Below are 26,770 nucleotides of genomic sequence, written 5' to 3' on the forward strand. Positions count from 1 at the left end.
GTAAAAGTTATCAAAACGTGCGCGCATGCTGCTCCGTTTACGTGACTCAACAGCCAATAGCTGTTGTGCTCTCTACACTCACCCCTCCACACCACTCACTCACTCAGCAAAAACCTGCCTCACTGCCTGATAGTCAGCAGCAGGTCATAGTGAAATACATATATTTTTTAATAGAAATACCATGGCGGCCGCGGTGCACTTTAGAAATAGCACAAAAACCCGCGACCAATATATTTTCACCGTTTTCAAAGTAGCCCAATTTGTACGAAAACTGCGAACATACCAACACTGCCTGGAGCGCTTGAAGAATATGCGCAGGCGTACTGCAAGGGATCAAGGTAGGGGCGGTACTATAACGTATATGGGCGGAACGTGCAGAACGTTGCAGATAGAAATGTAACATCTAGAACAGTTACAGGCAACAATGTTCCAATAATAAACGCGATACATTTCTATATTCAGCGGTCGGAATTTTGTGCACCACTGCTCCTCTTGGCTGACGATATGTATTTCATATTACAACAAGGCCGACCAGAGCAGAGGATAACCATTGAAGCTTGCGGATTATTTGTCTACTTTTCACATTCTGGAGAATTAGATTAAATCTGTGTGTTGATATCACTAGTTTGTGACCGAGTTGAGTTAATTCAGCGGTTTATATTTCGCTCTACGGTTGAGACGCCGTCGTGTTGTTTTCATCAAGATCAAGAACACTGACTGCATCATCATGTTGAAATCGTTTTAACTGACGCGAATGTAGATTACAGCTGTCTGGCATCTATTCCATCCACGCTCTGGCTGCCTTCTGCGTTCTATCAATAGGGATGCATCTATTGATACTTAGTTCCATTTGATAGGTAAGCTGTTGCACTACTGTTGTTTCCCTATGTTATTGACTGCTCTTAAAACAAGCAAATGGACAGATCCAGAATCACGAGGGGATCTCGAATGTTAGTAATCTAGCTGCTTGCATCGTGTGTTCTAACACACTCGGCATCTTCCAAAATCACAGGTATTATGGCTGCTTCTTCTCATAGTTGTAGAGGGATGGGATGGTCAGACTATTTTGAGTTTTAGGGCCAACAGGGATTCTGCTCAGAAGTAGTGCACTATGTAGGAAATGGGATGCCATTCGGGAAGCATTCACTGTCTTGTACAGTAGCTTGCCTAATGAGAGTCACATAAACTGACTGAGCTTCAGTTCCTTGAACTTTGTCAACAGTTAGGCTATTTCCTTCTTGTCATCTTGATCTATTTGCATGGTGTGACGTATTGGTGTGATTGCAATGCATAGGTGCACCCTTTGATTAGGCAAGCAGTGTTTCAAACCGTAGAGATTCAGTATCTGATGACGACCACTTGTTCTGACTGTAGCCAGCCAATTGGTGAGCATCATGCCATAACCACCAGGATAGCACACACACTCAGTATTGTTGCTCTGAGATTGTGCGCTTAGGAATGTAATGATGGAAAGAGTCGTGATCTCTATCTGCCTCTCTCTCTCTCTCTCTCTCTCTCTCTGTCTCTCTCTGTCTCTCTCTCTGCCACTTCCTCTGGCACTCTGGGTGCAGCTGTGTCAGAACCACCAAACAGCCTCCTCTGTCCTCCTCTCCTCTCCCTGGGCTCATAGAAAGGCAGCATTATGCCTGGTAGCTCAGGCGGGTACAAGGGGCAAAAATGGAGTGGCAGAGGGTATCGCTGAGCCCCCAGATGGTGACCTGGCTGCTTCTCAAGAGGGTGTTACTGAGCCTTTAGCATCGCCAAGCCAAAAACATGTTATATATGCTGGGATGGATGGATGGATGGGCAGCTTTGGAAGACTTGGCTGAAATAGGGCTTTGACTGCTTTACATGTCTGTGTGGATGATGGGGTATTGCTCTTTGGCAACCTTAACATTTAAAGTTAATTATGCTGTAATAAATACATGCAAAATGTTACTCACTAGAGCTTGCATTAAAAAACAACACTCACAGGAATCTAACTCAAGTTCAGAGAATCCCCTTGGGCCAAGGCAGAAATTCTGTGGGTGAATGCATGTTTGTGTATGTGTGTACATCTGTCAGAGAGACAGAATGCCCCCCTTGGGCCAAGGCAGTAGTTCTCTCAGCTCAGTAAGGCCACTGACCTCTGTCACTGACCCTCTCTATGGACAATAGCCAGCATGCATAGTCACAATTCTCACACACAGAGAGCTCCACTGTAGCCGGATGGAGCTCCACAACTCCGAGAACAGAGAATGGCAAACCAGTGAAAGAAATAATGGAGCTGGATGAAACTAACTGAGTAAAACTGTTACTCCGACTTGCTGGCTGGGCATGGCTGTGACGCAGCGCCTAGCTTCGTCAAGTGGTGTTAACCAAAAGTTATTAGCACTTTGGAGGTAGCAAGAATAGGCTTTCTCACACTGCCTATAGTGACTAGCTTAGAAGCCAAACTGATAAGCTCCATTTCACCTTTGTTTCACTTCACAATATCAATGGGAGCATATCGGTTTGGGCTCCAGGCTATGTAGTGACTGTGATGGGAATGCTCAATGCTGCCCATGCTGATAGTGATAATGCTGCCTGTAGTGTAATGCCCTCTCTGCCAGTGGAATGTTTCTGGTGGTTATGCAGTGTAATTATATCCACCTCTCAGCCAGGTCAAATAGTGAACTGTCCTAATGTGACTCACTTTGCTTTACCATTACATAGCCTAGGGCCCTAAGGGCCCTATTGTCCATTGGCACAGCTGTGTCTTCCCTACATCATCAGGCAGGCATATCCAGGTCAGATGGTGAACTTTCCTAATGACTTTGTTTTAGAACAGAGTAGTAATACTTCTAACACCCCATAGGGAAATATGCTTTGCAACAGTACATGACATACAGATGACAGATACTGTGGGGTCTGAAATTATTGACACCCTTGATAAAAATGACTATAAAATGAATAATTAAAACACTGAGCTATATTGTATGCTCTACAAAATTAGGAAATTATATTATTTTATACTAATACAATTGCTCAGAGTAATATATATTTTTTCGAAAAGGTAGGGGTCAAAATGATTGACACCCCTGTTTTAAATACCTTTCAATAGCCTTTTTCTAAAATGTTTTATGAGTTGGAGAACACATTGGGAGGGATCTTAGACCATTCCTCCATACAGAAACCTTCCAGATCATTGATATCCCTAGTCTGCGCTTATGGACTGCCCTCTTCAGTTCAAACCACAGGCTAGGCATTCTCATTTCTACTCCAACCCCACCACTGGTGTGCATGGCCAAAGAGTTCTATGTTCATGTCATCTGACCAAATCACTGGTTCCACTTCAATTGCCAATGCCATTTCGCAAACTCCAGGCGTTTACATTTGTTGGATGAGGATGACATTAAAATACAGCTCTTTGACCACATACACCAGTGATGGGTTTGGCGTCGAAATGAGAACACATGAGCACAAAAGAACCCTATACCTACTGTAAAAATATGATTGATGTTATCAATGATTTTTATGGGGCTATTTTGCTTTCACTGGTCCTGGGGCCATTGTTAAAGTCAATGGCATCATGAACTTTACCCAGTACCTACCAGGACATTTTAACCAAAAAACCTGGTTCCTCTGCCAGGAGGCTGGAACTTGGCCGCAAGTGGAACTTCGAGCAAGACAATAACCCCAAGCAGTACACATCAAAATCCCGAAAGAGATTGTTAATTGTCCACACAATCAACATTTTGCAATGGCCATCTGTCTCCAGACTTAAACCCCATTGAAAACCTGTGGTTTGAATTGAAAAGGGCAGTCCATAAGCCCAGACGAAGGATGTATGGAGGAATGGTCTAAGATCCCTCCCAATGTGTTATACAACTCATAAAACATTTAAGAAAAAGGGCCAGTGCCGTTATCATCACATGGTGAGGTATTGAAAACAGGGGTGTCAATCGTTTTGACCCCAACCTTTTTTGAGAAAAAAAATATTACTTGTTTGAACAAAATCTCTTTCTCTGAGTAATTGTGTATCGAATAATATAATTCCCCAATTTTTTTTGAGCATAAAAAATAGCTCAGTATTTAAATGATTTATTTTATACAGTTATTTTTTCTCATCTTTATCAAAGGTGTCTGACAAGACAGACATGCATAAATACACACTATTACCACAGCTGTTTTTCCCCTTTATCAAATCAAATTTTATTTGTCACATACACATGGTTAGCAGATGTTAATGCGAGTGTAGCGAAATGCTTGTGCTTCTAGTTCCGACAATGCAGTAATAACCAACAAGTAATCTTCCTAACAATTCCAAAACTACTACCTTATAGACACAAGTGTAAGGGGATAAAGAATATGTACATAAAGATATATGAATGAGTGATGGTACAGAGCGGCATAGGCAAGATACAGTAGATGGTATTGAGTACAGTATATACATATGAGATGAGTATGTAAACAAAGTGGCATAGTTAAAGTGGCTAGTGATACATGTATTACATAAAGATGCAGTAGATGATATAGAGTACAGTATATACGTATACATATGAGATGAATAATGTAAGGTATGTAAACATTATATTAGGTAGCATTGTTTAAAGTGGCTAGTGATATATTTGACATCATTTCCCATCAATTCCCATTATTAAAGTGGCTGGAGTTGAGTCAGTGTGTTGGCAGCAGCCACTCAATGTTAGTGGTGGCTGTTTAACAGTCTGATGGCCTTGAGATAGAAGCTGTTTTTCAGTCTCTCGGTCCCAGCTTTGATGCACCTGTACTGACCTCGCCTTCTGGATGATAGCGGGGTGAACAGGCAGTGGCTCGGGTGGTTGTTGTCCTTGATGATCTTTATGGCCTTCCTGTGACATCGGGTGGTGTAGGTGTCCTGGAGGGCAGGTAGTTTGCCCCCGGTGATGCCTTGTGCAGACCTCACTACCCTCTGGAGAGCCTTACGGTTGTGGGCGGAGCAGTTGCCGTACCAGGCGGTGATACAGCCCGACAGGATGCTCTCGATTGTGCATCTGTAGAAGTTAGTGAGTGCTTTTGGTGACAAGCCGAATTTCTTCAGCCTCCTGGGGTTGAAGAGGCGCTGCTGCGCCTTCTTCACGATGCTGTCTGTGTGGGTGGACCAATTCAGTTTGTCTGTGATGTGTACGCCAAGGAACTTAAAACTTACTACCCTCTCCACTACTGTTCCACCGATGTGGATAGGGGGGTGTTCCCTCTGCTGTTTCCTGAAGTCCACAATCATCTCCTTAGTTTTGTTGACGTTGAGTGTGAGGTTATTTTCCTGACACCACACTCCGAGGGCCCTCACCTCCTCCCTGTAGGCCGTCTCGTCGTTGTCGGTAATCAAGCCTACCACTGTTGTGTCGTCCGCAAACTTGATGATTGAGTTGGAGGCGTGCGTGGCCACGCAGTCGTGGGTGAACAGGGAGTACAGGACAGGGCTCAGAACGCACCCTTGTGGGGCCCCAGTGTTATCATCTTCTACTGTAGGAAAATGACCATTTGATTTGTTTTTCCAGCAAACTACACTATTTCAAGAAAGGTCCATTCTGTATTTCTCATTTTAAACAAATGTTCCTACTGTACCTCACAGCTACAGATTTAAAACTAGCCTCTTTTATGATGGGTCTTCTCAAACTGAGAGATGTTCAATGCTTTAGAACAATATGTCGATCCGCTGGTTGTAGCCAGTGGGGTTAACAGGCTTTTGTCAACAATATCTTCTCCTGTGGTTGTGTTCATTGGGCACCAAACGGGACTGAAACAGGGAGGAACCAACTGAACTTTTTGTTTTCTGTTGAGAAATGTTTTCTGTTGTGCACTAAGTAATGCGATCGTGTGGTTTGGCTGAGGTTAGGCCTAGCCGACTTGGCAGATTCAAAGCTGACTGAAACGGGTCGGGTCTAGTCTGGATGCAAAACCTTGTCATTTGCAGTGGGATTTTCCCCTGCTGCTCTGAAGGATGTACACACAGCTCTGAAATGATAGCCATGTTTCCCTTCCTGTTGATCTAAAAGGGAGACTGTTTGACTCCTCATCAACTTTACTTTCACGAGCCTCTCAAAACTTTATTGTAAAAACCAACAACAACATGCTTTTGTTGCTTGTGTATACTCATTCGTATACTCATCTGAATTCATCCAACCAAAACTGTAAAACCGACAATAAAACCACTATTTCTGGGTGGTGTTCATTAGGCGCTAAACGGTAGAAAACGGGGAGGACCTGAAACTAGTGGTGTTGCTGACTGTAGCCAGATCTAGCTGTTGTCCCTGAGGCGGATGAGGTGGTGTCTATGTTGTTGACTTCCTGCTCTGTGGCTCTACATGAACATCTGCAGCCTGTCTGTCTGTCAGACCCAGCTAGATGGCCCTGTGGCACGCTCTCATCTCAGAACTCCTTCCCTCACTGTACCTGGCTAAGACTCTGTTCTTCTGTCAGACCCAGCTGGATGGCCCTGTGGCACACTCTCCTCTCAGAACTCCTTCCCTCACTGTACCTGGCTAAGACTCTGTCTGTCTGTCAGACCCAGCTGGATGGCCCTGTGGCACACTCTCACAACTATCTCCCTTACTGTAGCAGGCACTGCTGCTTCCCTGCACCAGGCTAGCTGCTGCATGGGGGCATAGCTCTCACACTTAACACTATCTTCCTTACTCTTCCAGGCTATGGCTGCCTGGTTTCCCTCCCTCCCTCCATCTCTTTACTCCTTGGCTCTGGCTTCTCCCCTGCTGCTGCTGTAAAGGCCTGATAGCAGGGCAGCAGCAGCTAACAGCAGCATCAAAGTATCGGGCTGTAATCAAACAGAGCATCCTCAACCAAACGGAGCCCCGGAGGGACAGAAACAGGAGGAGGGATACTGAGACCCTACATGGCTGAACACACACACACACACACACAGACACAGACAGTATGAAGATGGCTACTGAGACCTACACAGCTGGAGGATGGAGGAAGGGAGAGAGAGATTGGGGCACACAGGGATAATTACTGAGGCATGGTCTGCGTTTCAAATGGCACCCTATTCCCTACATAGTGCACTACTTTTGACTGGAGCCTTATGGGCCCTGGTCAAAAGTAGCACACTATTTATGGAATTGGATGCCATTTGGGATGCAAGCCATGGGGCAGGGCTGGTAGTGGGAGCATGGTGGTTATGGGGTATTATGCTTGTGCACATCTCTAGGTCTAGTGTGAGAGCTTGTAAGGTCCACGGTTAGCCATTATATAGTCTTTCTGTTGCAGGGCTATTTTAGTGTTTGATGCAATTAGGCCTAAATACTGTATGTAGGCTAATGATTGAGAATTCAGCATAATAGTATAATTTTACATGTGATACTAAATAAATAATCTGGACAGATCACTTCTCACTCACCTTGCCTAATATCATTATATAACTATAGTTGTCAATGCATTGTTGTTTTTTGTCTGTGAGTTCTGCAGTGTTTTCATGTAGCTTAGTGAGTTCAGTGAGGGTAGTGCACTCACTGCAACAAGGGTGTGGCAGACACGTTCCATGGTCTGAGGAAGGAATTCTCCATACCTTCATACCTGTCTACCTGTCTCGTCTTGCTGCTAGGTCTACTGGCTGCTGTTGAAGACAGCCTAGAACCAATTGTTCCTCTACATGCATACATTAGTTTAGACTAGAGTAGACACACCACTCGTCTTGCATAAGACATTTAGCAACTTGACGGAAAATGATGAAAAACCTGTTTGCTTTGAACCCAATTGGATGAGAATGTATAGCAGAAGGGATGGGTGTTTCCAAGGCTATTCTCCACTTGTTTACATTTTTCAGTTGATAAAATAAGATCATGACTTTATTATCCCTCATGGGGTCATTTAAGGACAGTACCAGGCAAGATAAATACAATTAATAAGGAAAAAGAAACAGTGCAGTTGATGTCCCCTCAGTGTCTCTGTGTCAGTATGCTTCATGGTGTATTTAGCTGTGGCTCTAGTCTGTACCAGTATCACAGGGCACAGTATGTCTCCATGCTTAGGCTCCCAACTGGTTTGTGTTAACCACTGGTTTGTGATTTGGAGTGCATGGCCCTTTCTGTCTCTGGTTTATGTACAGTAGTGTTCGTTAGCTGTGCCTTTGTAGTCTGTAACAGTAGTATCACAGAGCACATCATGTATCCATGCTGAGACAGGTTCTCATTGAAGCTAACTTCCTGGTTCCTGATGTAGCCTCAGGCACATGTCACGCACGGCTGGCCTTGTACTCTTACTACCCTTATGTACGGCTTGCACTGCAGCATGTAGGCTATAGACCAACACACTGTGTGAAACCTCATTGTGTGCTGGACTCTGGTGGTGTCTTTCAGCAAGGACATAACCTGGGTTCACTTCGCTGAATTGTCAGTCAGGAACCCAGGCTAGCAGAGATGTAGCCTGCAACAATCAGAGAATACCTTACATTACAGACCTCTGGAACTAAAGTGTGTCTTACCCACAGACTGTATCAGATCAGGGCTGATTGACTACGGTACTCAGAAAGACAGGGGTCACAGTAGAAACTGAACTGGAATAGCTCACAAAGACTGTGTTGTCTGCTTCCTGAAAATGGAAAGGCTGTGGTTCGATGAAGAGGGAGCCTTCTGGAAACGGCACTAGCCCTTATCTGTTAAATGTGACACCAAGACATGCTGAATTATGTTCCATTCACTCACACGCTGGGCTGGTAGCCTGCTGCTATTTTGATGTTGGCCTATTCAAGGACTTTTATACACTTCACTGAGCTGTTGCTTAAAATAAAGGTTACATAAAAAATATAAAAAATAAATAAAGGGGGAAATCAAAAGTGTCATCCCAGGCAGGCGTGGTCCTTGTTGTTGACCCATTCCATAGTTGGTGATGTCACTGTTCCACTGGGGTCTTTAACCAGACCCATCCTGTGGCTATCTATCAGTTAAAAAACCCAGCTCTATTATCATACAGATAAATCTAAATGTAAACATAGATAAATCAAATTGATATTTCTGTGTTTATCGACTTCAAAGCATTAGTTGATTGATGGATTTCTTCTTATTGTAGTTCTGCACTGCAAAAGTCTGGTGATTGATGTTTCATCGTCATGAGATGTATTATCACGAACTTAAGCAGTTGTTTAGATCTTTTGCTCTGACAGTCAGTCTCTTTCATCTACTTCTTTGTACATGTATGTAGAAATTGTGTGCAAGCTCCTCAAACATTTCTGCAGAATGTGGAACTGAACAGCCTGAGCCCATGTGTCATGGTAGTTCAGAGATCATAAGACTGGGAGGATCCCTTCAGATATGTTGCTTCTTCTGCCGCTCCAAAGATATTTATTTACCTTTTATTTTTAACTAGGCAAGCCAGTTAAGAACAAATTCTATAATGACGACCTACCCCGGCCAAACTCTAACCCGGACGACGCTGGGCCAATTGTGCGCCGCCCAATCACGGCCGGTTGTGATACAGCATGGAATCGAACCAGGGTCTGTAGTGATGCCTCTAGCACTGAGATGCAGTACATTAGACAGCTGCGCCACTCGGGAGCCCTGTGCACGTTTGTTTTACTGTCTGTGTGGGGACCAAACAATTGATTCCCATTCTTTTTTTTACTATCCTTGTGATTCCCTCGAGAATAGTAAAACCAAAAACACATACTAACTGCCTTGACCTGATTTACGTCATTCTGTTAAAAACGTGTCTGTCTGTAACGTAGTAACAATGGTGGGAGCATGTGTGTTTTCAAAGGGAAGTGTGTTAGGCCTTACTTTCTCTCTTACTATCAGTTGCTGTGGCCTAGCTGTAATTCTAATGCCGTGCAGTCATTGTCTGTGCTCTGTCTTACTCTTTCTCTCTGTTTCTCTCTCGCTCTCTTTCTCAGCGACCCCACCCTAGTGTAGGATTAATCACAGTCTGGGCTCTCTGTCAGGCAGGAAGTTCACCATCCACAGTCCGCTCAGCTCTGTAATGGGTTTTCTCTGTGACATGTCCATGGGAGGAAGTGACCTCATGTTGTGGCACAAGACGCGAGTTACTCAGTCAGGGTCATGTTCATTTGTGTGCGCAATGTAAAGCGTTTTAAAAACGCTTCACAACGGGAAATGAAAATTTGTGTTTCTTATTGGACCAGGACCCTGTTTGAGTGTTTTCTTTTGTTTGGTTCCCTAAGGAACACGGCCCAGAACTCATCCATGGGAACTGACCCTTGCTGAAAGGAAGTGGTTTGTCCTTGGATGATGGCATCACCCATGGGCCGTGCATTCACCACTCGTGCATAGAAATAGAGTAACAAGAACAGGAAAAAGTCCCTCCGACTACCCGTTCTAGTGATTCTATTTCAATGGGTTCGGGGACGACGACACCATCCATGAGCCATGCATTCACCATTCATGTCATGTGGCTCTGCTACTTTTCATTTGTTAGGCCACATGGAAATACTTGCTGTATGTCAAAACAACCATATGTCACTGACTGCATCAACTATAATGAAAGAAGTTGTAACTGACTGACCACAGTAAATATAAAATAAATACTTTTTACTGTAAATGCTTCCCTCCTTATGGTCAATGTCTTCTAATCTAGAAGAGAAAATAAAGATTGAGGAGAATCCTGTAATGATCCTATCACGAGTTTACATACTCAGTGTTTAGGAGAACTATATTAAGCTCTATACTCTATACAGTATACTCATTAGGATGGAAAGATTCAACTTGAGACTTTTTCAAATATACTCCATATACTGAGTGTACAAAACATTAACAAACCTTTCTTAATATTGAGTTGCACAATGAGGGTGGGCAATGAGCAGCCCAACCTATTGCTGCTGTGATGACATAATGGAAACTTGCTTCCCCACAGTTTTGAAAGTGAGATGGGAAAAAAATATATACAAAAATGGTTACTTCTGCTTTCTGGCACTGGTTGTAACCGAGTGTTATTTATATTCTCTCTCTCTCTCTCTTTGGACCTTGTCAAACCCATTCTTGTATTGATTCAATATTTGTACTCCATCTATAAATATATATAGATAAATAAATATATCTGATAAATACAGTGGGGCAAAAACGTATTTAGTCAGCCACCAATTGTGCAAGTTCTCCAACTTAAAAAGATGAGAGAGGCCTGAAATTTTCATCATAGGTACACTTCAACTATGACAAAATGAGAAAACAAAATCCAGAAAATCACATTGTAGGATTTTTTATTAAATTATGGTGGAAAATAAGTATTTGGTCACCTACAAACAAGCAAGATTTCTGGCTCTCACAGACCTGTAACTTCTTCTTTAAGAGGCTCCTCTTGTCCTCCACTCGTTACCTGTATTAATGGCACCTGTATGAACTTGTTATCAGTATAAAAGACACCTGTCCACAACCTCAAACAGTCACACTCCAAACTCCACTATGGCCAAGACCAAAGAGCTGTCAAAGGACACCAGAAACAAAATTGTAGACCTGCACCAGGCTGGGAAGACTGAATCTGCAATAGGTAAGCAGCTTGGTTTGAAGAAATCAGCTGTGGGAGCAATTATTAGGAAATGGAAGACATACAAGACCACTGATAATCTCCCTCGATCTGGGGCTCCACACAAGATCTCACCCCGTGGGGTCAAAATTATCACAAGAACGGTGAGCAAAAATCCCAGAACCACACGGCGGGACCTAGTCAATGACCTGCAGAGAGCTGGGACCAAAGAAACAAAGCCTACCATCAGTAACACACTTCGCCACCAGGGACTCAAATCCTGCAGTGCCAGACGTCTCCCAATGCTTAAGCCAGTACATGTCCAGGCCCGTCTGAAGTTTGCTAGAGAGCATTTGGATGATCCAAAAGAAGATTGGGAGAATGTCACATGGTCAGATGAAACCAAAATATAACTTTTTGGTAAAAACTCAACTCGTCGTGTTTGGAGGATAAAGAATGCTGAGTTGCATCCAAAGAACACCATACCTACTGTGAAGCATGGGTGTGGAAACATCATGCTTTGGGGCTGTTTTTCTGCAAAGGGACCAGGACGACTGATCCGTGTAAAGGAAATAATGAATGGGGCCATGTATCGTGAGATTTTGAGTGAAACTTCCTTCCATCAGCAAGGGCATTGAAGATGAAACATGGCTGGGTCTTTCAGCATGACAATGCAAACACACCGCCAGGAGAGGCTTCATAAGAAGCATTTCAAGGTCCTGGAGTATCCAGATCTCAACCCCATAGAAAATCTTTGGAGGGAGTTTAAAGTCCGTGTTGCCCAGCAACAGCCCCAAAACATCACTGCTCTAGAGGAGATCTGCATGGAGGAATGGGCCAAAATACCAGCAACAGTGTGTGAAAACCTTGTGAAGACTTACAGAAAATGTTTGACCTCTGTCATTGCCAACAAAGGGTATATAACAAAGTATTGAGATACTTTTGTTATTGACCAAATACTTATTTTCCACCATAATTTGCAAATAAATTCATTAAAAATCCTACAATGCGATTTTCTGTATTTTTTTCTCTCTCATTTTGTCTGTCATAGTTGAAGTGTACCTATGATGAAAATTACAGGCCTCTCATCTTTTTAAGTGGGAGAACTTGCACAATTGGTGGCTGACTAAATACGTTTTTTGCCCCGCTGTATATCTGACCACCCACATGAGAAACATCATGGTCGAAGTAAAATTGTACTTCACATTTTTACTTTCACATTTCCATGTTTGACATTGTGGATTGGTGTACTGAATGTCCCAATTAATTGTTGTGTTTAGGCGATGACTGTCTACTTAGGTTGTCCATTGTATTGCCTGTTATGGTCTCTTCCTCTCTCTCCACAGGTGTGTGTGATGGTAGCGTTCGGTGTGTGAGGCCTGTGAGAGGAGACCCACTGCCTCCTCCCCTTCAGGATGTCTGAACCCCAGGTGAGACCAGGATATGATAAACAGATATGGCTGCTTCATGTCGAATATAGAGATACACTATACCACCTATCATTGAACTGGTTTATTGCTGAGCTGGGGTCAATATCAATTCCTCATTGCTTTTCATCCTGATAACCACTCCTGTCCCTCAGACACCAACATGGCCACAGGGCACAGAGTGTGTGGCCAAATACAACTTTAAGGGCACCACAGAGCAGGACCTGCCCTTCAACAAAGGAGATGTCTTAACCATAATCGTGGTGACTAAGGTAAGGTACCTAACTCTCTCTCTGGCGAGGGAGACGAGAAAACAGGCCAAACGCTCCAATGATTTACAGTTTGTGTCTTGGTGTAAAAAAAAAAATCTGTCATATTTCTTGACATTTCTACACTTACATATAAAAAGAACATACAGTACCAGTCAAAAGTTTGGACACATCTACTCATTCAAGGGTTTTTCTTTACTTTGACTATTTTATACATTGTAGAAAAATAGTGAAGACATCATCAAAACTATGAAATGACACATTAAATCATGTACTAACCAAAGAATGTGTTAAACAAATCAAAATATATTTTCGATTCAAAGTAGCCACCCTTTGCCTTGATGACAGCTTTGCACACTCTTGGCATTCTCTCAACCAGCTTCACCTGGAATGCTTTTCCAACAGTCTTGAAGGAGTTCCCACATATGCTGAGCACTTGTTGGCTGCTTTTGCTTCACTCTGCGGTCCAACTCATCCCAAACCATCTCATTTGGGTTGAGGTCAGGTGATTGTGGAGGCCAGGTCATCTGATGCAGCACTCCATCCCTCTCCTTCTTGGTCAAATAGCCCTTACACAACCTGGAGATGTGTTGGGTCATTGTCCAGTTGAAAATCAAATGATAGTCCCACTAAACGCAAACCAGATGGGATGGTATATTGCTGCAGAAGTTTGTGGTAGCCGTGCTGGTTAATTGTGCATTGAATTCTAAATAAATCACAGACAGTGTCACCAGCAAATCACCCCCACCTCCATGCTCAACGGTGGGAACCACACATGTGGAGATCATCTGTTCACCTACTCTGCGTCTCAAAGACACGGCGGTTGGAACCCAAAATCTCAAATTTGGACTCATCAGACCAAAGGACAGATTTCCACCGGTTTAATGTCTATTGCTCGTGTTTTTTGGCCCAAGCAAGTCTCTTCTTATTATTGGTGTCTTTTAGTAGTGGTTTCTTTGCAGCAATTTGACCATGGCCTGATTCACGCAGTCTCCTCTGAACAGTTGATGTTGAGATGTGTCAGTTACTTGAAGTATTTATTTGGGCTGCAATTTCTGAGGCTGGTAACTCCAATGAACTTATCCTCTGCAGCAGAGGTAACTCTGGGTCTACCTTTCCTGTAGCGGACCTTCATGTCTTAAAGTGATGGACTGTCGTTTCTCTTATTATTATTTCAGCTGTTCTAGCCATAATATGGACTTGGTCTTTTAGCAAATAGGGCTATTTTCTGTGTACCACATCTTGTCACAACACAACTGATTGGCTCAAATGCATTAAGAAGGAAAGAAATTCCACAAATTAACTTTTAACAAGGCCCACCTGTCAATTGAAATGTATTCCAGGTGACTACCTTATGAAGCTGGTTGAGAGAATGCCAAAAGTGTGCAAAGCTGTCATCCAGGCAAAGGGTGGCCACTTAGAATAATATTTTTTTAACTTTTTTGGTTACTACATAATTCCATGTGTTATTTCATAGGTTTGATGTCTTTACTATTATTCTACAATGTATAAAATAGTCAAAGTAAAGAAAAACCCTTGAATGAGTATGTCACGATCGTCGTAGTGAGGAGACCAAAGCGCAGCGTGATTAGAATACATACTTTTTAATGAATGACGAAGAACACTTAACAAACTATATAAAACAAACCGAACGTGAAGCTATATAATACTAGTGCAGACACAGGCAACTAGACATAGACAATAACCCACGAAATACCCAAAGAAGATGGCTGCCTAAATATGGTTCCCCCTCCCCCACAAAGGTGCATGCGGACTCCGGCCGCAAAAACCTAATCAAAAGGGGAGGGTCCGGGTGGCCTTTTTCACGTCAGCGGCTTGGGTGCGGGACCCTCGCAGCGGGCCCCGGACTGAAGATCATCGTAGAGGGCGCCACTGGACGGAAAGGCGCCTCTGGACTGAGGAGCTGCTCTGGACAGGAGGGAGATTCCAGCATCGCCGGCGTGACTGGCAGCTCCTGGTTGGCTGATGGCTCTGGCGGCTCCTGGCTGGTTGACGGCTCTGGCGGCTCCTGGCTGGTTGACGGCTCTGGCGGCTCCTGGCTGACTGGCGGCTCCTGGCTGACTGGCGGTTCAGGACAGGAGGGAGACTCTGGCGGATCCGGACTGGAGGGAGACTCTGGCGGATCCGGACTGGAGGGAGGGAGACTCTGGCGGATCCGGACTGGAGGGAGACTCTGGCGGATCCGGACTGGAGGGAGGGAGACTCTGGCGGATCCGGACTGGAGGGAGGGAGACTCTGGCGGATCCGGACTGGAGGGAGGGAGACTCTGGCGGATCCGGACTGGAGGGAGGGAGACTCTGGCGGATCCTGGTAGGTTCCGGACTGCGTCCCGTCGTGGTAGGTTCCGGACTGCGTCCCGTTCTGGGAGGTTCCAGTCTGCGTCCCGTCGTGGGAGGTTCCGGTCTGCGTTCCGTCGTGGGAGGTTCCGGTCTGTAGATTGTTGACGGACGATCTGGACTGGGTACGGTTGCCGGACGCTCTGGACTGGGTACCGTAGCCGGACGCTCTGGACTGGGTACCGTAGCCGGACGCTCTGGACTGGGTACCGTAGCCGGACGCTCTAGACTGGGTACCGTAGCCGGACGCTCTGGACTGGGTACCGTAGCCGGACGCTCTGGACTGGGTACCGTAGCCGGACGCTCTGGACTGGGTACCGTTGCCGGACGCTCTGGACTGGGTACCGTTGCCGGACGCTCTGGACTGGGTACCGTCGCAGGGCGCCCAGGACTGGCGAGGCGCACTGTAGGCCTGGTGCGTGGTGCCGGCACTGGTGGTACTGGGCCGAGGACACGCACCTCAGTGCGAGTGCGGGGAGGAGGAACAGGGCGTACTGGACTGCCGAGGCGCACTATAGGCCTGGTGCGTGGTGCCGGCACTGGTGGTACTGGGCCGAGGACACGCACCTCAGTGCGAGTGCGGGGAGGAGGAACAGGGCGTACTGGACTGCCGAGGCGCACTATAGGCCTGGTGCGTGGTGCCGGCACTGGTGGTACTGGGCTGGGGACACGCACCTCAGGGCGAGTGCGAGGAGCAGGAACAGGGAGTACTGGACCCTGGAGGCGTACTGGTAGCCTGGTGCGTGGTGCTGGCACTGGTGGTACTGGGCTGGAGACACACACCCCAGGGTGAGTGCGAGGAGGAACAGGGCATACAGGGAGATGCACAGGAAGCCTGGTGCGTGGTGTTGGTACTGGTGGTACTGGGCCGAGGGCACGCACCTCAGGGCAAGTGCGGGGAAGAGGAACAGGGTGTATTGGACTGTCGAGGCGCACTATAGGCCTGGTGTGTGGTGCCGGCACTGATGGTACCGGGCTGAGAACACGCACCTCAGGATGAGTGCGAGAAGCAGGAACAAGACACACCGGGTTGTGAAGGTGTACTGGAGACCTGGTGTGTATAGCCGGCATCAAATCTTCCGTAACTTTAACACAAGTTAAAGTACGAGGAACTGACACAGGTGGCATCGGACAGCTAACACGCCCCTCAGGTCGAATTCCGTGCATACTACGCCAAACCAACCATCTCCCTCTTCACTCTCCTCCAATTTCGTCAACTCCTCGAATGTCTCATAGTCTCCCCTCCGTTCACTCTCCTCCAATCTGTCCAATAACTCCTCGACAATCTCACTCACCCCTCAACTTCGCCAAGTGCCCCCCCCCCCATTTTTGGGGCTGCCTCTCGGGCTTCCAGCCACGCTGCCGTGCTGCCTCCTCATACCGGTGCCTCTCTGCTTTCGCTGCCTCCAGCTCTGCCTTGGGGTGGCGATATTCCCTTGCTAGTGCCCAGGGTACGCCGTCCAGAATTTCCTCCCAAGCCCATGAGTCCTGCGATCACTGCTGCTGCCTTTTACCATGCTGCTTGATCCTTTTATGGTGGGTTATTCCCTCACGATCGTCGTAGTGAGGAGACCAAAGGACCAAATCGCAGCGTGATTAGAATACACACTTTTTAATGAATGATGAAGAACACTTAAACTATATAAAACAACAAACTGAACGTGAAGCTATATAATACTAGTGCAGACACAGGCAACTAGACATAGACAATAACCCACGAAATACCCAAAGAAGGTGGCTGCCTAAATATGGTTCCCAATCAGAGACAACGATAAACAGCTGCCTCTAATTGAGAACCAATCTAGGCAACCATAGACATACATTAACACCTAGATGATAAACAACCCCGATAAACCTACAAAACCCCTAGACAGTACAAAAACACATCACCCATGTCACACCCTGACCTAACCAAAATATATAAAGAAAACAAAGAATACTCAAGTCAGGGCGTGACAGAGTAGGTGTGTCCAGACTTTTGACTAGTACAGTAGTTCAAAAAATAGTTGCGTTTTTAAAGGATGAACTTTTGGGTTGTTGTTAATTTTCTCTACCTCTGTACAGTATTTACTCAGTCAATCCTGATCTGATACACAGAGTTATCATGACATTTTCTGTTCCAGGACCCGAACTGGTACAAAGCCAAGAACACAGCAGGTCAAGAAGGCACCATCCCAGCTAACTATGTCCAGAAGAGGGAAGGGGTGAAGCAAGGGGGCAAGCTGAGTCTAATGCCGTCAGTACAGTACATTCATCGTAGCCTGGTTAAAGCAGACTGAATCCTTCAAAACATTGCTCATCACTCCATGTTGTACTGAAATTACTTCCCATAAATGCACTGCCTGTGTTGTGTTACTACACTACTGGTAAGTAATGTAACAACACAAAGATATGGGAGTCAGAAGTACCTTTTAGGTTCAATAGTCAATTTAAAAAAAATATATAGGAACAGTGGGTTAACTGCCTTGTTCAGGAGCAGAACGACAGATTTTTACCTCGTCAGCTCAGGGATTCGATCTAGCAACCTTTCGGTTACTGGCCCAACGCTCTAACCAATAGGCTACCTGCAGTTACTAGGGTATAGTTCAGGGCTCGCCAACCTTGTTCCTGGAGAGCTATCCACCTGTAGGTAACTAGCCTGATTCCGCTTATCAACCCGATAATTATTCGAATCAGGTGTGCTAGATTAGGGTTGGATTGAAAACCTACAGGACAATGGCTTTCGAGGAACAGGGTTGGAGAGCCCTGGCTCTAGTTCAAGTTTATTATGCCATTTCTAGGTATTGAAATACACACATAGGAATGTGTTTTTGTAAGAGCTCTCAACAATTAAAGCATAAAAACAGTCTGAAGTACCTGTATAACATAAAGGTGAAAGCACTCTATGAAACAAATAAGAAAGTGCTCAGGTTAGGTGACACCATGAGTTACAGTTCAGAGTATAGTGACTGTGATACTAAATCTGGTTGAAAGTGTTTGTTTTTCAGGATGTTTCTGTGTGGTTGTAGAGTACAGATAGGCTATTTGTCGTGGCAGTGAAGCCACTGTTATGTGAATATAAACCACAGTTGGGCTGAGTCCTGGCTCTGTCTGACTGCAGCCCTGTAATTGTAGCTAGTGCTCTTCTGTGTCCGTTTCCAGCTCTCGTGTGTGCACTGCCGGGGGGGGGTCAGTCGGGATCTCAACTTCCTGTTAGTTAGGATAGTAGAATACACAAGGTGAAATTTCAAAATTGAATAGTGCATTAACAGTTTTCTTCTTGTTATGTCAGTCACTGACAATCACTCAATTAGCTAACATTGTATACATTTCTAGTTAAGTTAGTCTAGCCAGCTATCTAAACCTTAAGCAGTAATCATGGCCAAGTTACTGACCTGGCACGCAAGTCATATGAACATGGCACAAGTCATGGCAAAAATGCAGGAAATTGGCTTTAAATGTAGCTTAGAGCCCTCAAAAAGCTAGAAATGTGTGTGTGTTCAGTTCTGCAGTGCTGTGTGTGCACGGTTTCCTGCTGGATCTTGAAATCTCCCGCATTCAGCCACATGCCTAAGTTCTAAGAAAGTGTGTGTTTGTGTGTCTGCACACGTATGTTTTTTTCACTAATTTGTATTTTTCCCAATCAGATCAGCTGTTTTGCCAAGACTCTTTTTAGACCTATTATTAGTGTTAGTGATAGATGTATTATATTTTTAGTCATATTAGTGTTAGTGATTGCAGTGTGTGTGTGCTGTAAAAGCACTTTGTGACAACTGTTGATGTAAAATCGACTTTATAAATAAATGTGATTGATTAATTAATCCCCATTCACCCCTCCAGATGGTTCCATGGTAAGATAACTAGGGAGCAGGCTGAGTGTCTCCTGATCCCCCCAGAGATGGGTCTGTACCTTGTGAGGGAGAGCACCAACTACCCTGGGGACTATACTCTGTGTGTGAGTTGCGACGGCAAGGTGGAGCACTACCGCATTGTCTACAAGGAGGGAAAGCTCAGCATCGACGAGGAGGCGTTCTTCGAGAACCTCATGCAGCTTGTTGAGGTGGGGGGGGAGAGACAGAGGGGGGGGGGGATCTGGATCTGGGATTTGTCCCTTCTTGGTCAAATAAAGCTGTCTATTATTTTACAACCAGAGTGTGTGAGCCATACAAATGGTGTGACCAAGTGTATACAGAGTTGATTTCTCTGTTAGCTACTGTACGTGCTCTGGCCTCTGCAACTGTTCCCTCATCAGAGCCACACACACAGTTCCTGGAACAAATACACTGTACAGGAAGTGACAAAGAGGAAGTGATAGCGGCAGGCTCCAGATAATTTCACCTGAAGACACCCGGTAGCCGGGTTTTTACTTTCAAAACCATCCTCTCTCTTCCTTCATCCATCTGGCGGCACACTATACATTAACTCAGTTTTGGAGTCATTTTGTTGGTCTCACAAAAGCATGTCAGTTATTATTTGAAAGCCTACGAGGTGTTGTTGACATGCATTTTTTAAAACTTGACCTCTGATTATATTTTTAACCATGCTGCCCTCTGTTGGTTACGGCTAGTATGCTGAATGAGTCCATTAAAAATAGAATGTATCAATTGTACCTTTGAAACGAAGACCCATATGCATTTTGTTCCATTTTCATGTATTCAGTTATCCCAAATGTTGATGATGTCATCAATATTGGCAATATTTCCCTTTCTTGGCCTATGTTTTTGACCCACGTTTTCTCTCCCTGTCCTCAGCACTATACCAAAGATGCAGATGGTCTCTGCACCAAACTGATCAAGCCGAAGCTGGAGGAGGGTACTGTGGCAGCCCAGGATGAGTTCTCCAGGAGCGGCTGGGCTCTCAACAGGAAGGAAATCAATATCCACCAGTCCATTGGGAAAGGAGAGTTTGGAGGCAAGTGGCTTTGTGAAAACGAGTGACTGTAGCTGTGTATAAATAGGTTTTATCGATGACGACTCTGTAACCAGTTCTAGGCAGTCTTCTCCAGCTTAATCCACCTCATTCCGGTTCTCTTGGAGTGTGTGAATATGGCTTAGTAAATTCTCTCATTCTCACTCGCATGTTTCTCTTTCCATCAGATGTAAAGGTGGGAGACTACAGAGGGACCAAAGTAGCGGTGAAGTGTATCAAACACGATGCTACAGCACAGGCCTTCATCGCTGAAGCTTCAGTCATGACGTAAGTCAGAGCCCAAACCAAACTTCTGTTACATGTTCCCTTTCAGTCAGTCAACTTCAGTACAACACACTATGGGTAGTCTCACCCTCGCAACTTCAATTGAAGAATGAAAATCACACCTGACAAGGCCAATGAAATCTGCGCCTTCCACAGGTGATAAGCGTGAGGCTCGGATGCTTTCAATTATTCCGCTTTTTACCTCGATGTAAGCAGGAATGATTCACACTACTAAAACTAACAATTGGAACAAGAGACTGTCTTATGTTGCGCCAACTAAACTGCCCCTTCACGGTAGAGCATGCTCACCTCCTGGAAATTGTGTGCTGAAGTTTGTATGGTTCTCATAGTTTCCTAATCACAAACAATTAGTTATTCTCCGGCTTGCTTGGCCTGGCTATAGCAATACGTTAGATGGCTAAGGAAATGACGAAGGCTAACAAGCCTTATTTGGGTTCGTGACAATGCCCAAATGAATAAAAAAAGATGCTCGGTGCATACTCTGGCTGCCCTCACACGAATCAGTTTGTGTGCGGGACTAGGGGACGGCTGAGACATACAAGTGCCCGTACATCGGCTGAGTCTGAGTTGCGGGACGCAGAGATGGATTGAGGCGTTGGTCAGGTCAAATGTCTCCCTGCTCCTGTGAACTCTGTCGCCGGTTATGGGAGGCGACTCGAAGAGAGAGGGCAGGCAGGTTCTGTGGGTATCCTCCCACCGCCTGTGTCTGCCATGGTTAAGCACTTTTTGCCTCTCTTCCCAGACTTATTGCTGAAGGATCTGGTCCTACGTAGACTTTCGAGACCAGGCTAGCTAACAAGCGATGCATAGCGTGCTAGCCAGGTTAACTAACTTGCAGAGTTAACTGTGGAGTTGCTGGGGTAGCTCTCTTGTTTAATATATGTAGCGTTAAGTCGCTTGGTTATTCTAAACGGACTGTGCTGTGGTCAAAGTGGCTAGCTAACCTAGCTTAGATTTTAAAAAAGCCTCATCATGGCTAATTAAGTTTACCTACAACCCCTGTCCTATTTTAAATTCCTAGAGTTGGATGGAGTGGAGAAAGCAGGTTTGGCAAGCAACGCCAAAGATTTGGTTCCTGAGAGGGCCAATCTGATGGCTAGAGGGTTACCTCCGTACATTACTGCTACTGTTCAGTCCGCTAGGGCTCCCGCCACAAGGGGTCTGTATGCATATAAGTTGCAAGCATTTGAGCTCTGGTTCCAAGATAAAGGGCTGGTTCCTTTTCAGTGCTGTGTGAGGGACATTCCTTATGTTCCTACAGGAGCTTTTCGAGCAGGGGCGGGCATTCTCCATTTTAAAAGTGTACATAGCTGCTATTTCAGCGTGTTGTGGGAATTGACAACACCACCCCGGGGGACCAGCGTTTGGTCGTACAGTTCCTGAAAGGTGTGCGCCATCTCAGACCGGTCTCTAAACCTATTGCATGGGACTTACCACATGGGACTTGGCTTTGGAGGCGCGGTGTGTGGCTCCTTTTGAGCCTCTTGAGTCGATCCTCTCCTACAAGATCTAAACGTGTTGGGGACCTCCAAGCATTATCTGTACACCCTTTCGATACTCAGTTCGTCCCATCTAAAAATGCAGCTTTCACCCCCCCCCCCCCCCCCCCCCCGAAAGCTGCATTTGAAGGTCTTTAGTTTTTGCGCTATTTACCTTTTTTCACCTCCTCTTGCTTCTGAATAGCAACGGAGGTTACATGCCCTGTGTCCAGTACGAACTCACGCACATACATTGAGTGGACACGGAATATCCGGTTATGTGACCAGCTTTTTGCCTGTTTTGCTAATCCAGCTCACTGCGGGGGGCTCACTCTAACAATAGATAGATATCTCTCTCTAAGCAGCGTCTCTCCCACTGGCGTACTGGACCCCCCCTGCAGGTGGGGGGCCCACGAGCCCTGTCCTCGATATCTTTTTTTTTTTCAATTTAATGAATCATTTTTGACAGTAACCCATTTCGTTCATACTGGTGAACCGGCATTTGAGTTGTGTGATTGCAATATCAACAGTCCCTTATCTGTGGTATATCATGGCATGCATCATTCAAGATTGAGTTTAAATTGTGTGCAGCGCAATGGACATAATGCACAATGTCTCAGGAAAGACTGTCTGTATATAAATAGGTCAGCCCCACAACCTGGACCGACAGGCCGTAGTGAGAACATTTGCACACAAAAAATAAGGGCTTCAGGGGAGTCTCTCAAGTTGGATTTAATTAAATTTAATATCCTTTGGGGTCGGATTAGGCCGGGATTCCGTTTCCCCATAGTATGTTGTACCGAAGTTGTCTGACTGAAAGGGAACGTGACGTAATGACTATAACTACTGTACATTAAAGGAGGGAAACAAGGTACAACACACCTGTTTGGCCCCGCACGCCCGTTCCTGGGCTCGGTGAAGAGCAGTAGTAAATTAAAGGAATGAATCCGAGCCTCACCCATATCACCTGTTGAAGGCGGGGCTTCCAGCGGGGTGCGGTTTTTATTGACCTTGACCATGATTTTGGTTCTTCAATCAAAGTCACAAGAGTGTGACTACCCATAGTATGTTCAGGGAACAGTAGTTATAGTCATAACATTACGTTATCGAGCAATCGCTTTCCGTCCTCATTGTTTAATTGTTTTCCTTATTTACTGCAGGCAACTGAGACACAATAACCTGGTCCAGTTGCTAGGTGTCATCGTTGAGGAGAAGGGAAGCCTGTTTATCGTCACTGAGTACATGGCCAAGGTAGGTGGCTCCTATGATTAAGTTAAATAAAGGTAATGCATTAATAGATAGATATATAAATAAAGAACCAAAGAGCTTTGAAGACCTGTTTCTCTATTTCCCTTCTCCTCAGGGCAGTCTAGTGGACTACCTACGCTCCAGAGGTCGGACAGTGCTGGGTGGGGATTCCCTACTCAAGTTCTCAGTGTGAGCATGATAATGATTTATCCCTACATCTTGAATAAAGTTATCAGAAGTTTGCTGACGGGCTTATAGCGGTCAGTTGGAAATGTAACATTGTCCATTTTAATCAACATTGTCAATGCCTCTTTAAATATCAACCGTTCCCCTCCCTCTCCTCCGTAGTGACGTGTGTGAGGCCATGGAGTATCTGGAGGCCAATAACTTTGTTCACAGAGACCTGGCAGCCCGTAATGTTCTGGTGTCAGATGATAACATCGCCAAGGTCAGCGACTTCGGCCTGACCAAGGAGGCTTCCTCTAATCAGGACACAGCCAAACTGCCCATTAAGTGGACCTCACCAGAGGCCCTAAGGGAAAAGGTAGGCTAGTGTAACGGAGATAAGAACGTGCCGTAAGCTCACTCCACAGCTAGCTTGAAATGTCGCCAATGGTGCTACTGAGTTGGATCCTTTTCTATAGGTCAACTGGTTTGTACGTTGTCAAGGAGGGTGGTTACGTGTGTTAGCGAGGCAGAGGCCCCCAGGTTTGAGCCGTGGTAAAGACCGTTTACCCTGAGTTTTACTCAGAGAGGGATGAAGCTATACTGCTGAACTAGCACACTGACATCGGTTTCACAAGTCACTTTCCTTATTGTCTTTAGGAGCATACCCTGAATCTGAAATCAACCCTTAAGGAACTTGTTTAAATCGGAGAGGATTGGATAGTTGTAAGCAATATGGTAGCAATTCCACCTAGCCTATCAGATGGCAAGATGGAGCTACCACCATATTACTTACACCTGTCCAATCCTCTGAGATCTACAGGGAGTAGGGGTTAGGGGTCGATTTGTGATTCAAGGTATAGAAATATTATTCTACTGCTGATTTCCACCATATCTATAATATACTGTATGTTTGACACATTGAAATAAGCTTGACGGAAAGGCTGTCTTTCCCGCTGTCTGTTGATAAACAGAAATTCTCCACCAAGTCAGACGTGTGGAGCTATGGGATCTTGCTGTGGGAGATCTACTCCTTTGGACGAGTGCCTTACCCCAGAATTGTAAGTATATTTTAACCTTTAGAAAGTAAGTCACTCAACTAACTGTTAGTTATAATACACAACGTGCAATTTTGACAGTCGGTAGTGCATCAGCGCTTTTCCTCTTATATGTCAGTCACCTACAGTCACTCAATTAGCCCATGTCAGCTAACATTTTATAGGTTGCTAGGTAAGTTAGTCTAGCCAGCTATCTAAGCCTTGTAGTAATCATGGTCGAATTACTGACCGGGCACGCATGCCCAGGGGCCCTGACATCTAGGTGGCCCCCATTGATTTTTGTTCGTCATTCTCACTCAGATATCATATGAACATGGCATAAGTCATGGTAAAATGTGTAGAACTGCAGGAAATTAGCTGTAAAATGGCAACATCTCCTCACCATCCCTTGGGAAAATATGTAGAACTGCAGTAAAATTTGCATTAAAACTGTACATTTTTCTCTCCGCCCCATGACGAAATGAGTAGAATCGCAAAAAGCTAGAAACGGCCAAGTGAATAAAACTGATTGGGCAGGTGTGTTAGAAACTGTGACAGCTGTAGAGTATATGAATTTGGCAGTTAAGAGTCAATGTAGTACATTTGAAATGTGGACAGTGCTATTATGGTCTAGTATAATACTATTCCTTTCAATGTTGTCAACATTCTGTCAGGGTATGTTCTTTAGTGATCATGACACCATATAAATGTAATGCAAAATAGATATAAAGTAATTCCTAATATGTATTATATTGTATTATAATGTATTATATTTCTGCAAATGATACTCCCCTGTCTCATCTTCTCTTCATCCCCCCTTCTCCTGCCCCAGCCTCTAAAGGATGTGGTACCACGCGTGGAGAAGGGCTACAAGATGGATGCCCCAGACGGTTGTCCTGAGGTGGTGTATGAAGTCATGAAGCAGTGCTGGACCCTGGATCCCCTGGTGCGGCCATGCTTTAGAGTCCTCAGGGAGAAACTGCAGCATATCCTAGCCAAGGAGCTCTACCTGTGATGGAATAGGAAGAGGAGGTGAAAGGGGAAGTGGACAAGGATGGCTCTCCTTTCATTGAGGGAGAAATAGGACGGACAAGGATTGCTTTTCTTTCATGATGGGACCGAAAGCCTGACATTATCAAGACCTCAGAGATCCTCCTTCCTCTCTTATAAAAAAGTTTTTGATTTGACATTAGATTGTGTTGAAGTTTACTTGTTTTATAATTTCTCATTCTGTTGAAATGTTGTTGCCACATGTTGGCATTTCCACTTTTTTTTTACCCCCCCCCCCCCCCCCCCCACACACCTCAGGGTTGCCTGTATGTCTGTTCTACAGTACATTAGTGGCTGTATCGGTCTGGCCGACTACAGTGTGTACTCCAGTGTCAAACAAACTCACCCGGGACTGTTGTGAGGTACTATACCCCTTTCACAAAATCGTACCGACCATAACCATACCGTGCTGGCTCTGATATTTTCTTTTCACATGGTCCTTTCCAGCAGTTACAGGAAAGATGACGGATACGTAGCCTGGCCGGTGCAGTTCGGCTTGGCTCGGCTAGTGTGAATCAACCCCAAGTCAGGCAATACACTTCCCGTGTCCCTGCTCTCTACCCATACAGTGTAAGATTGTTACCCCAGTTAAATACGATCTGTGCCAAATGCCTCCAGAACACAGGGCTATCCCCACAGATACTTCACTCCTCCTCTACACGCTTGCCTTTTTATTTTTTTGGTTTCTTTTATGTTTTATGCATTTGTTTGTTTTTGTTACACATCCTCCTCTCTTATTGCCACAAGTGTTCATCTCACATTTATCAAACTGGAAAGCAGAATAAATCCTCCACTAAAAAGTTACTGAATTCAACATTTCAGGACGACGTGTAACATGACGAAGAGATTGAGATTGCATGGATACAGAGGGAAAAGAAGAAGCCATTCTGGAGAGATAAACTAATGGCAAGTGTAACAGATAAACTAAGGGCAAGTGTATAGAAATAATTCAAATGTAACATGTACATGTGAAAACAGTTCAGAAATGAAAGCTGAAGGGAACCATGCATGTGGAACGAGAAGCCTTTTTTGTACCTTTTTAAAGTTGTTTTTACTTTGCTGCCGTTATGATTAAATCATTCCACTTGAAAAAGTTTAGAAAAAGTTGACTGCCTCAAT

The 26,770-nt window shown here is 45.0% G+C and overlaps 1 protein-coding gene across 1 annotated transcript; it reads left to right on the forward strand.

Moving 5' to 3' along the window:
- Positions 1–327: 327 nt before the first annotated feature.
- On the forward strand, positions 328–26,758 carry LOC109889693 (tyrosine-protein kinase CSK-like). Its single transcript, XM_020481309.2, has 12 exons — positions 328–857; positions 12,774–12,857; positions 13,010–13,126; positions 17,604–17,716; positions 19,300–19,519; positions 20,211–20,370; positions 20,556–20,655; positions 23,312–23,402; positions 23,515–23,588; positions 23,748–23,943; positions 24,539–24,625; positions 25,434–26,758. The coding sequence occupies exons 2-12, from the start codon at positions 12,843–12,845 to the stop codon at positions 25,614–25,616; spliced, it is 1,356 nt and encodes a 451-aa protein (XP_020336898.1). The 5' UTR covers positions 328–857; positions 12,774–12,842; the 3' UTR covers positions 25,617–26,758.
- Positions 26,759–26,770: the final 12 nt, after the last annotated feature.

The sequence above is a fragment of the Oncorhynchus kisutch genome, linkage group LG4 (assembly GCF_002021735.2).
Source record: "Oncorhynchus kisutch isolate 150728-3 linkage group LG4, Okis_V2, whole genome shotgun sequence".
Classification (NCBI taxonomy): Eukaryota; Metazoa; Chordata; class Actinopteri; order Salmoniformes; family Salmonidae; genus Oncorhynchus; species Oncorhynchus kisutch.

What these genes read in the sequence shown, in the direction of transcription:
- LOC109889693 (XM_020481309.2), top strand. An exon ending in TCCCTACTCAAGTTCTCAGT is followed by an intron (nt 23,589 to 23,747) that starts GTGAGCATGATA and finishes TCTCCTCCGTAG; the next exon opens with TGACGTGTGTGAGGCCATGG. An exon ending in GAGTGCCTTACCCCAGAATT is followed by an intron (nt 24,626 to 25,433) that starts GTAAGTATATTT and finishes CTCCTGCCCCAG; the next exon opens with CCTCTAAAGGATGTGGTACC.